Consider the following 12845-nt stretch of genomic DNA (forward strand, 5'->3'; position numbering starts at 1 on the left):
CGAAGCCTCTGCACCATATAGCAGGACGGGAATTATGAGTGACTTATAGAGTTTGGTTTTTGTTCGTCGAGAGAGGACTTTACTTCTCAATTGCCTACTCAGTCCGAAGTAGCACCTGTTGGCAAGAGTTATCCTGCGTTGGATTTCCAGGCTGACAGTGTTTACGCTGGTTTCACGAAATATAGAGGAAATTATCTATGACTTCAAAGTTATGACTGTCAACAGTGACGTGAGAGCCAAGTCGCGAGTGCGGCACCGCCCATTTTCTGGTGAAATCCCATATCTCGGGACCCGACTCACCGATTTCGACAAAATTTGGAACGTAACATTTCTTTCATTTTCCCTTCTCACTCTGTGAAAAGGAACGAAATCGGTCTACAACCACGCCTACTTCCTATATAATAAAATTTAAAATTACATTTGATTCTTTCACTTTCCAGTACACAAATAAAGAATTAATTAATATAACGGATTAAAATTTTGCAGTAATAATTCCCTTAAATTAAGTCACCTTTTGACCAATATTTGTTTAAATCCAACCAAAACTGTTCAAGCCTCTAGGTACCGAATATATGAACCCGATACCAATAGTTGACTTTTGACCGAAAATATCGTTCAATGTTTGAGATACGAAATTGAAATTCACACAGAATCCTTTTATGATAACAGTATTTCATTGTGTCAAAAATGGGTTGAGTAGGGTTAATACTTTCCTGAGCCCCCATATAGCTAATTTAAAGATTATAGAACTTCTAAGTCACTTTATGTTGGATATGTCTGCCAATATTTTAGTCAAGTCTCAATGAAAATTGCAGAACATATTTTATTCATAACAGCGTACCTTTGCGCCTAAAATAGATACGATTACGCGAAAACTTGACCCCTCCAACACAACTCCCCCACCTATATAACTATTACTAAAATTTTCGGATATCCACTTGACCTTGCTCCATATGATTGCTAATTGTATGTAAGGTACCTAAATGAAACCGAGGGAACATTTTTTTGAGTATATGGCATATTAGTAGTATGTGGGATGAGCAAAAATGGATAAAATCTGATCGGCACTACCCCCTTCTCAAATATATTCTATATAAAATGTTCGTTTGCACCCGAACTTAGTCCTTTCTTACATGTTTTATTTTAATATATTGCGTTATTATATTTAATCATGCACTTTTATTCATTTTCATTCAAAAAATCACTTTAAATAATTTTGTCCGGTTTTTGAGACTAAATGCTCCTATGTGCGGCGGTTAGTTTAGACTTTAATTCAGTGGAAAATCTCAGGAGCATTTTTAGCAAACAAAATTTACAAAGATCGGCGCCAATTAGGCTCCCAATTAAATGCTGTTTCCTTAGCACTGAATTTTACATAATTTTATTTTTGTCCAAAGATCGGCGCCAATTAGGCTCCCAATTAAATGCTGTTTCCTTAGCACTGAATTTTACATAATTTTATTTTTGTCCCATATTTATACATACTATATATGTATGTATATGGGCATTTTCACGGTAACGGACGCGACATTCGTACGCTTTTAAGTGCGTCCAAAACAAAGAAGACAAAGGAAAAGTTTATATATATTGACATTGTTTTGAAGGGCTGACGCAGTACTAGATTTTAATATATACGGGAAGGTTCTACTACAAATAAGTACGTAGTTATAAGCAATTATAAAGTGATACGGACGCGACAAAAAATAGAAGTTTTTTTGAGGCGCATTCAGAAATATACAAAATTCAGCAAATTAAGGATATATATATATATATAAATATATATATTAATAAATGCGAACTGATGACTGTTATTCGTAGGTTTATGAAATATGTTAATTTTCCCTTAGTTTTTTTTAATCGAGTATAGAAGAAATACGGACGCGACATAACGGACGCGACAAAATCTTCCAAGAACATAGAAATACAATTTTTTCATTATAACACTTCAATTTTATTGAAAACTAAGCAAAACAATAACGTAAATTAAAAATTCAAGTAACATTTTAGTAAAAATGACTTAAAAAAAAATTAAAAAGAAAGTTATTAGTTTTTAGTATGGTCTATTTTAATTATTTTCTTTAATGAATAGGCGGTCCGAGCAACTTCAATAAATTTACTGTCGAAATATGAAAACCAATGCAAACTCTTAACTCCTTTGATATTTGGAATATTTTGCCATAACTCTGACAGTTGATTACAAAAACTATCAATTTGTGTTCCAGAGATATACAAAATGTTAACTCCATGAATGTTGTTCTTAGCACATTCATAGAAGCATGAAGCATCACTGAGAACAATATTTTTTGCTTTAACGATTTGCCAGACTTTTCGTTTAACTACGGCACCTATTCCGTCTACTGCACCTTTGCCATGTGAAGTGGCAAAAAAATTCCACTCTAAGATTTCGCAATTAAATTCAGCTGCAAGTCTTGGAATACTAGAAAGAATAAATTTATTTTTGAATTGGGAAGTGCTTCCATCAGAAAAAATATAAATGCTGGTAACTCCTTTGTACTGGTTTTGTAATATATTGATAATTTTGGAAATAAAGCAATAAACGTCGAATTTACTGTGGATTAATCTATCACTGATAACAGCAAAAGACTTGGTTTCACCAAGAACCCAAGCTACGCACGTAAACACTGTTACTTGGCTATAACTAAACTAACTACTCTTGCTTTCGTTTTGCTTCTTTCTTCTTGTATTCCTGCCATTTCTCGACGTTTTCTTTCATTTTCTCTCTATACTTCATTGTTATTGCTTTTTTTGTTTCTTTTGCCGTTTTTGCCATCAATAAAATTTTAATTTTATGCAATTTCTACAACTTTATTTAATATTTAAGGTTTACGGTAACGGACGCGACGAATTTCGAACACCAATAAATTTTTTTAATCGTTTTTGCCGAGAGCCAATTATTACTTTTTTTAAGTGAAATGATGTATCTGCTTTTAGTCTGAAAGCAATTTGCACTTCAACACTTTGTTCACTAATGAGAACAATAAATGCTGTTTTTCGGTAACGGACGCGACATACGAATATAAGCAGAAGCAAACACAAAAAAACTACCGTTATTCGATCTCCACTCAGTCTGTCTGCTTGTTGAACATTATGTTACTATCAGCAGAAGATTTTTAAATTATAAAAACATCATAGTATTACTTTGAATTAGGGAATATAACAAGGAAAAACGTTGGTATATTTGGTCAAAAAAGTCAGATTTTTGTAAATTTTGTGTATTCGTTGTATATTTCGGCTCAAAATTAGAAGAAAATAGAAATTCCTTTATATTTATAAAATAAACACATTTGAGATTTATTATTCATCAACAGAAAGTTTTCAGGAACTGTTTGAATTTTGCACGCGTGGTGGACCTTTTTGTGAAAATGCCCATATGTACATTTCATTCGACTGTTTTAAAAGTGTTAAAATTTCTACAATAAAATACTGAATTAAATTCTTAAACATGTTGTATTTGAAAGTTTGCTTTCTTCACTTATTTGAATGGTAAAAATGTTTTGCACGATAATTTTATGATAAAATAAAACCCATTTTTTCAGTGCCCAAGTAGCTATTTCGCTCAGTGTATGTGGGCTACATTTTATGGTGAAGGAAGTAAAAGAATATTTATTTGAAATAGTACTTCCCACTCTTAAAGAAACAAGAGTTCTTATAAATAACGAACTTGTTGACAAAGTATAAACAAATACGATACATAATTTTTTTACTTGTTTATTGTCAAACAAGCGTAAGTCAAATACTTACTTTACTTTGTCAAACGTATTTTAACGCATGTCAAAAATAAAAAATTAATAAGCCAACGTCTACTTTAAAGTAACCTTTATTTGTTGCTAACGTATTTTGTTTATATTTTGTACACATCACCATGCCTCCAAAAAGCAAGACACAGGGAGCAAAAAAAAAAGACGATATTGTTCGCATTGATCCAAAAAAGCATGAGCCAAAGTTGAAGGAAATCAAGGAGAGGCTCACAGCAGATGTTCTAGCCGCTCCAGAGGAAGCCTTAGATGAAGTTCTACTTGATGAAGAGGAAATGTACGAAGAAGAAAATGCAGTAGAGGAACAATATTCTGAAATTGAATCACCTCTTTTTGTGGGTCACATAGACCTATCGTTCACCGAGACTGCCAATGAGTTTGCAAATTCTCCGCAATGCTATCCACCAAGTTATTATACCTTGTCACCAAAGGAACGTATATTACTATTGTATGCAGAGAATTTCCGCAAGCAATTCGTAACACTTTATCCAGATAGAAGACCATTGGTATTAGCCTTGCCAAATGAATGCAATATTCAGGTAATATTTTGGTAGTTTTCAACGAGTAAATGAACACTTATATAAAAACATGAATTACAGAAATTTGTTTGCACCACAATACGACCAACGGCATTTATATACATTCCTTTGATTGGCAGTGAAATAGAATGCGCGAAATTTGTAGCTGACTTTATTATATACGAACCCCCAGAGGACATAATGAAATTCGTAAGTAAAAATACTAAATAGCTCGTGTTGAGAAGGATCCGCATAATTTAAAAATTGGAAGAACACTTAAAGGTTTAAATTATGAGTGTATAAGAATTAAGGTAAAATTAATTATTTCAATTCATCTTTTAGGGAAAATATTTTCCAAACAAAATAACTCGTCGTAATATTTAATATATATTTAGCTATTTGAATTGCGGTCTTAAACAAAGTACTGTGAAAAATATTATAGAACTGCATATGTTTTGTGCTCGGATCATGTTTCACAGATACATAGTTTTATTTTTATTATTGTGATTGCTGCCATTAGTTCTGTTACAAGTGTAGGCTGTCATAAAACTGCAACTATAAGAGAGAGATTTCTTTAGATAAAATTTTTGTGAGGTATTAATGTTCTCCAACACTAATCTCAAACTGAAGTCCAATAAATTCTAACTTCGACTACAGGGCCAATAATGAAGCCACTGCTGGGTGGTTTTTGTCTTCGAGACATAAATTTATGTTTTCTAAAGGGATTTCTGTGAAAGCGTTCGCGAACAGTTTTTATGACCATCTCCTGCAGTCATCAATAATTTCTTACAGTCTCTTTCTGTCATCAAGTGTAGAAATTTGGGGAAAAACGCTCAATAGTGCGTTATAGAAACATTTTTAAAAATTAATTTCATTTGCGCTTTTCACCACACTGCGTAAAGCATTCGCCACAATACCCATGGTTAATAAGTGTAAGCTAATACTGAACTTATTAGTGCATACATACAAGGTGGGTTCCAAAGTAAATAGGACCTTTAAAAAAAACAGAACAAATGGTTTTTTCAGCAAAATCAATTTATTTTATTCAAAATTGTCTCCTTCTGTTTCAATACAGCTTTTTGCAAAGTCCAAAAGCATGTCGAACTAGGGTTTTAACTCGTTGGCCGGTATGGCCCCCTGTATACAAGTGCAAGCCTTTTGAATGGCCTCTACGTCTGCATAACGCTTTTCTTTCATGGGCAAATGAATTTTTCCAAAAGGAAGAAGTCGCACGGTGCCATATCAGGTGAATACGGGGAGTGGTTAATAGTTTAAATGTGATTTTGGTCAAATAATCGTCCTTCGAATGTTGGGTTCTGAGCAATTTTTGGTCGTCAGTCAATTTATGTGGAACAAACCGGGCACACACCTTTCGTAAGCCCAAATCTTCGGTAAAAATGCGATAAATCAATGTTTTGGAGATGTTCAATTCCATTTCCATGAATTTCAATAATGATTTCAGCTGATTTTTAATGAATTCACGCACAGTTTCGATGGAATTTCCGGTGATCACGGATTTTGATTGGCCCACATGTTGATCGTCATTTATGTCCTCACGACCACTTTGAAAACGTTGAAACCACTCGTGCACTCTGCCACGAGATAGGCAATCATCGCCATAAACTTGTTCCATCAATTGAAACGTTTCGGTAAAAGTTTTAACAATTTAAAACAAAATTTAATGTTGGCTCTTTGTTCGAAGCTCATTTTCAAACAAAGCACCTGGAAAGTCAGGACAAACATTTTCGCGCGAGGTGTTTCTGTTAGCGGTGTAAGTCGAAAATGCAGCATTCGTCAGAGCAGATGTACGTGAATAAATTCTGTGTAAAACTCGGTAAATCTACGACATAGACGTTTGTTATGATCAAGCAGGCTTACTCATATGTAGCTTTAGCAAGAAGTGGTGTGTTTCGGTGGCATCAGGCCTTCTTAGAGGCAGGAAAGAGGTCGCTGATGAATAAGCAAATCCAAAGTGAAAAGAATGCTCAATGTCTTTTTTGATTTCAAAGGCATCGTCCACCATGATTTTTTTCCTCCTAGACAAACTGTCAACGCCAAGTTTTACGTGGAAGTCTTCAAGAGACTCAAACGAAGAGTCAATCGGGGTCCGACAAGACATCGCAACCGATTGGAAGTTGGCCACGAGAACGCCACGCCTCACACTGCCTTTCTTGTGAACAGCTACCTAACCAAGGCCGACATCCCAACGCCTATGCAGCTGCCCTACAGCCCAGATGTGGCCCTCGGACTGTTTTTTTGTTTCCTTTCCTGAAAAGGCTGATGAAAGGTAAGCATTTTGAGACGACAGAAAAGATCCTAGCAGCATGCTCCTTGGCTTTCAAGCGTATTACGGAGAATGCCTTCCGTGGCGCCTTCAATGCTTTTAAATCCCGCTGGCAGCGCTGCATCGACGCAGAAGGAGCCTATTTTTAATGTTTTTAAAGAATTGTAACGACTGGTTCAATAAATCTTTTTAAATCCAGTAATTGGACACTTTTCGGACAAACCTTGTATAATATCAGGTCTACTTAAGAACGTATTTTCAAGGAATTCTTTAAATACTGTATACATACATACAGCTCATACACTGGCCAATATATTCGGCATAAAAAACGAAAATCAAGTACATGGGAGATGTCGTAATATTAACGCGATTTGATATATTTTTTCCAATACCATATACCCTTAACTTCTTACTTGCTAATAAAATGGGTTTCATTAACGTACTTTATCATATGGAGTAAAGTTACCCGGATGTTCGACAATTTTGATGTTAGTTATGTATATGCAGTCAGTTTAATTGTTTCCCTATTTTATCCATTTTAAGCACAAAGATTCACTGTTATGAGTAAAACACGCCCTGCCATTTTCAGTGAGATAACTCACATATTGATATACCGATATACATATGCGGTATAAAGTATAGAGGCTTGAAGGCAGTGAGGCGATTGTATGGCGCCTTACTGCAAAGGCAGATTATTTTATCCTGTTACCCTAATTTTTTCTTGATTTGTTCACTGGAAAGTGAAAGAATCAAATGGAATTAGAAATTGTGTTATATGGGTCGTAATCCGATTTCACAGTAACATTGGAATGTTAGGAGAACGTCATACACCAAATATGGTTGAAATCGGTTTGGGCTAGGCCCATCTTCCAATTGTTATCCCGGCTCCTTAAAGTCTTCTCGCACCATTTGGGTTGAAAATTTTCTGCAAATTGTATTTGGTGAAATCGGATAATGCATTTTATCCCATTCGGATTTATGGCTAGTTTTATCTCATCGATAAGTGCATTTTTATATATAAATTGAATTATTCGGCGAGTTTTTCGCCAAAATATATGAAGGTTCGTTTATTTAGTATTTGGTAAGTAAGCGATATCTCTTTTTGTTTTGTTGCCAAACCGGAATAACCCTCTTCGCCGAGAGTATAGATGGCTTGTCAAGATAATGCATTAACGCCATAATTCCTTTTACCCCGTTTCTAAAAACTGTAAGCATTACTGCAGACAGAATTTCGTTGTCAATGGCAGGGTGCACGCTTTCCTAGTTACAAATAAATAACTTCTCAACTCCAAAGCCATACTTTACTCGTTCGTTGCATAAGTATATTTTTTGGCGTTAACCTGATTTAGCAGATCAAGCCCAACTACATCATCGAATATTGTGAGTTTCGGTAGTATGAATAAATCTGAAGTTACATTTATTCTGCATTTTTTGAAAATGGGTTGTTACTACGGAGAGAATTGACCACGAATGGTTTATATACTGGATTATAACCTTTTAATTCTTGCAAATAATTTTTTATTGTATCTTCATGGCACAACTTGTTTATCCTTTATGCCTTTGCTCCAGTAATCCTTCTAAAGTCAGTTTGTTCCGAGTATTGGAATTTTTGCGAAGGGCCTCGGCGCCAATGGTATTCTGCCTCATTTGAGATTCCGAACGATAAACTTTCAGTGCTATCGCTTGGTCTTGACTATAGCCCTGTTATTGTTTATAAACAAAATAAAAAAATCCGTGTTGCGAATCTTGTAGCGAATACATATCGTTTCAACTTGATGAAAAAAGAATAGAGCAAATTGTCTTCTTAAGGTCCGATAAGAAGACTCTATCCCTATCCGTTTTACACTTTTCGCAAATTATGTTCGATTAAGTCCTGTCATAAGATATTTTTATTATTTTTTATTTATTTATTTAGAAGAGAAATAAATATAAATAGTTATTCCACTTATATCTGTATATGTAAAGTACTGGATGCTAGGGCCTTCGGTTTGATTAATATTTACAGATTAAGATATAACATTTTTATTAATTAAGTGTAAAGCAAATTAAGGATTAGTTTGAACTTCAGTTACTTATATATTAAGTAATAAATTTACATATTTGCATACATTTTACAAAAAGGTTAATGCTATTGTCATCTGTCCGTACGAGTAAATTATATGGCTTGTTGTTACCAAAAATCAAGACTCTTTGTTGTCGCAAGTGTGCGCAGTCATCGAGGATATGAGGCATTGTGAGATCTTCCAAACCAAATAAAATGCATATGGGTTTGCTTCTACCATTCAAAAGGTGACCATGTGTCGCAAGTGTATGTCCAATCCTGATGCGTGTGAATGTTTTTATATTTTTAGAGGTGAATGGTATTGGAATAATGTGGTTTTTGGCCTAATGGATTTGAAAGTTTATAGTGGTGATTATGGTGTCTCCAATCATTTAGACAACAGTCCGAAATATGTTGTTTAACGTATTTCTTAATATCTTTCTTTATATAGCTGAACATATTCCGTGTTACTGGCAAAATGCTTGCGGTATTGTTGAGGGGCTCGTAATTATCCCGAGTTGATTTGAAATGGTTAGACAACGCATTATGGTTGTAGGTTTGTTGTATCTGCGTACACATTGGAGAGTGCTATTTACATATCGCTCATTTGCTGCAACGTCGTCATAACTCAAAAAACGTGATTTTTGAGTTAAGGATGCAGAATTGTTCGTTATATCATACTTCATGTTGAGTGAAAAATTCATATGAATACCTCTTATATGCTCCGCTTGAGAAGAGAATATGATTCCTGTCTTCCGTGTAAGGTTGGAGTCAGTTGAAAACTTTTAACGCGTTTTCTGGCAAATCGATTTTTTTGACTTATGCCGGTCTTGCAGCAAATGAGCGATATGTACATTCATGGGTATATTCACATAGGTAGAATTTAATTACCTTCCAGCATCGTACAATTTACATTTTTTTATACTCTCGCAACAAAGTTGCTAAGGAGAGTATTATAGTTTTGTTCACATAACGGTTGTTTGTAAGTCCTACAACTAAAAGAGTCAAATATAGGGTTATATATACCAAAGTGATCAGGGTGACGAGTAGAGTTGAAGTCCGGATGTCTGTCTGTCCGTCCGTCCGTGCGTGCAAGCTGTAACTTGAGTAAAAATTGAGATATGATGATGAAACTTAGTGCACGTATTTCTTGGCTCCATAAGAAGGTTAAGATCGAAGATGGGCAAAATCGGCCTACTGCCACGCCTACAAAATGGCGAAAACCATAGTCTGAACTAAGCCATAAATAAAGATATTAAAGTGAAATTTGGCACAAAGGATCGCATTAGAGAGGGGCATATTTGGACGTAATTTCTTTGGAAAAGTGGGCGTGGCCCCGCCCCCTACTAAGTTTTTTGTACATATCACGGAAACTACTATAGCTATGTCAACCAAACTCTATAGAGTCGTTTCCTTCAGACATTTCCATATACAGTTCTAAAATGGAAGAAATAACCACACTCACCTCCCATACAAAGGTTAAGTTGAAAATCACTAAAAGTGCGTTAATTGACTAACAAAAAACGTCAGAAACACTAAATTTTACGGAAGAAGGGGCAGAAGGAAGCTGTGGCCCCGCCCCCTACTAAGTTTTTTGTACATATCACGGAAACTACTATAGCTATGTCAACCAAACTCTATAGAGTCGTTTCCTTCAGGCATTTCCATATACAGTTCTAAAATGGAAGAAATAACCACACTCACCTCCCATACAAAGGTTATGTTGAAAATCACTAAAAGTGCGTTAATTGACTAACAAAAAACGTCAGAAACACTAAATTTTACGGAAGAAGGGGCAGAAGGAAGCTGCACCCAGGCCTTATTCAAAAATTGAAAATGGGCGTGGCGTCGCCCACTTATGGACCAAAAACCATATCTCAGGAACTACTTAACCGATTTCAATGAAATTCGGTATATAATATTTTCTTAACACCCTGATGATGTGTACGAAATATGGGTGAAATCGGTTTACAACCACGCCTTCTTCCAATATTACGCTATGAATTCCTTCTGATGCCTTCTCTGTATAATATATACATTAGGAACCAAAGATGATAGCGGAATAAAACTTTACAAAAATACGGTATTTGAAAAATATGTAAATGACGGATAATGAAATCTCGATTATCACTTTGTCATGCGAGAGTATAAAATGTTGGGTGACACCCGAACTTAGCCCTTCCTTACTTGTTTTGTCACATTTTTTGCCACTGCCGATTGCTTTTAGCATATCAACATTTTCATTTTTATACTCTCGCAACAATGTTGCTAACGAGAGTATTATAGTTTTGTTCACATAACGGTTATTTGTAAGTCCTAAAACTAAAAGAGACAGATATAGGGTTATATACACCAAAGTGATCAGGGCGACGAGTAGAGTCGAAATCCGGATGTCTGTCTGTCCGTCCGTCCGTCTGTCCGTGCAAGCTGTAACTTGAGTAAAAATTGAGATATCATGATGAAACTTGGTACACGTATTCCTTGGCTGCATAAGAAGGTTAAGTTCGAAGATGGGCAAAATCGGCCCATTGCCACGCCCACAAAATGGCGGAAACCGAAAACCTATAAAGTGTCATAACTAAGCCATAAATAAAGATATTAAAGTGAAATTTGGCACAAAGGATCGCATTAGGGAGGGGCATATTTGGACGCAATTGTTTTGGAAAAGTGGGCGTGGCCCCGCCCCCTACTAAGTTTTTTGTACATATCTCGGAAACTACTATAGCTATGTCAACCAAAGTCTACAGAGTCGTTTTCTTCAGGTATTTCCATATACAGTTCAAAAATGGAAAAAATCGGATAATAACCACGCCCACCTCCCATACAAAGGTTATGTTCAAAATCACTAAAAGTGCGTTAACTGACTAATAAAAAACGTCAGAAACACTAAATTTTACGGAAGAAGTGGCAGAAGGAAGCTGCACCCAGGCTTTTTTTAAAAATTGAAAATGAGCGTGGCGCCGCCCACTTATGGGCCAAGAACCGTATCTCAGGAGCTACTAGACCGATTTCAATGAAATTCGGTATATAATATTTTCTTAACACCCTGATGACATTTACGAAATATGGGTGAAATCGGTTCACAACCACGCCCTCTTCCAATATAACGCTATTTTGAATTCCATCTGATGCCTTCTCTGTATAATACGAGTATATACATTAGGAACCAATGATGATAGCGGAATAAAACTTTACAAAAATACGGTAATTGAAAAATATGTAAATGACGTATTATGAAATCTCGATTATCACTTTACCATGCGAGAGTATAAAATGTTCGGTGACACCCGAACTTAGCCCTTCCTTACTTGTTCATTATATATTTATGGAAATCGTTGGATGATAAGTTTTTATAATTATATTTAGTGACAATCATGTTGGGAACATTTTCAAAAAGGAGACTATTGCGTTCATCACTGGATATTGATGAGAGAGAAAATTCTTTCACAATTAACATTATGTCCGGGAATAGAAAAAAAGTACTGCGCAATTTTCAAAATTTCAGAAAAGGAATCAATGTTTGAATTCGCTTTAAAAAATGCACAAATGTGGTCATTTGAAGTTTGTGAAAAAAATTTTATAGAATCCTCGTCATTCTTTTTTTCTTTTCTATAAAATTGTTCAAAATCTTCATGGATATGACTTATTTTGACTCAAGAAATTGCATTGTTTGCACAACTTTTCCATATCGAGCTTCTTTTGATGTGCGATCAAATTTCAACCATTGGAAAACTTTTAATTCGGACAAAGATGAAGTCCATTTCAACAAGTATTCAAGAGCTTCCTGATAAACACTGACGGTTCTTTCATGGAAATCATTTATTTTCCTTCTGATTTCAAAGTGTCAAGATTTCAAAGTAGAGTAAGAGGCAAAAACTTGTGCTTGATTCTCTCGCGCAAGGAATTAGCAACGGATTCAATGATTGAATTAATTTCAAGAACACTGTTGCCTTCGCTTTCTATTCATGCTATTTTACATTGAAAAATGAACATAAATGAGTGGACAAACAAAAGATAGCTTTCAACCAAATCATCAGAAAACCCAACACCAGTGACACGAGAATTTACTTTTTCTTTGAGTAAGGCCAACACATTGTTAGACCCCTTGCGATTCAAGACACCAAAATTGATTGGAGCGTTATCTGCTACAAAAGCTGTCAATTTTTCAGTCAAATTTTGTGTCTCGAGAACGCTTTCAATCGAATTTGTAATCGTTTCAGCCTTCT

At 35.2% G+C, this 12845-nt stretch overlaps 1 protein-coding gene across 1 annotated transcript; it reads left to right on the forward strand.

The window, feature by feature from the left end:
- The first annotated feature begins 3866 nt into the window (after positions 1 to 3866).
- On the forward strand, positions 3867 to 4525 carry LOC126764601 (coiled-coil domain-containing protein lobo-like). Its single transcript, XM_050482269.1, has 2 exons — positions 3867 to 4315; positions 4376 to 4525. Exons 1-2 carry the CDS (start codon positions 3884 to 3886, stop codon positions 4523 to 4525), a joined length of 582 nt encoding a protein of 193 aa, XP_050338226.1. The 5' UTR covers positions 3867 to 3883.
- Positions 4526 to 12845: the final 8320 nt, after the last annotated feature.

This window comes from Bactrocera neohumeralis, unplaced genomic scaffold (assembly GCF_024586455.1).
Source record: "Bactrocera neohumeralis isolate Rockhampton unplaced genomic scaffold, APGP_CSIRO_Bneo_wtdbg2-racon-allhic-juicebox.fasta_v2 cluster09, whole genome shotgun sequence".
In the NCBI taxonomy this organism is placed as follows: Eukaryota; Metazoa; Arthropoda; class Insecta; order Diptera; family Tephritidae; genus Bactrocera; species Bactrocera neohumeralis.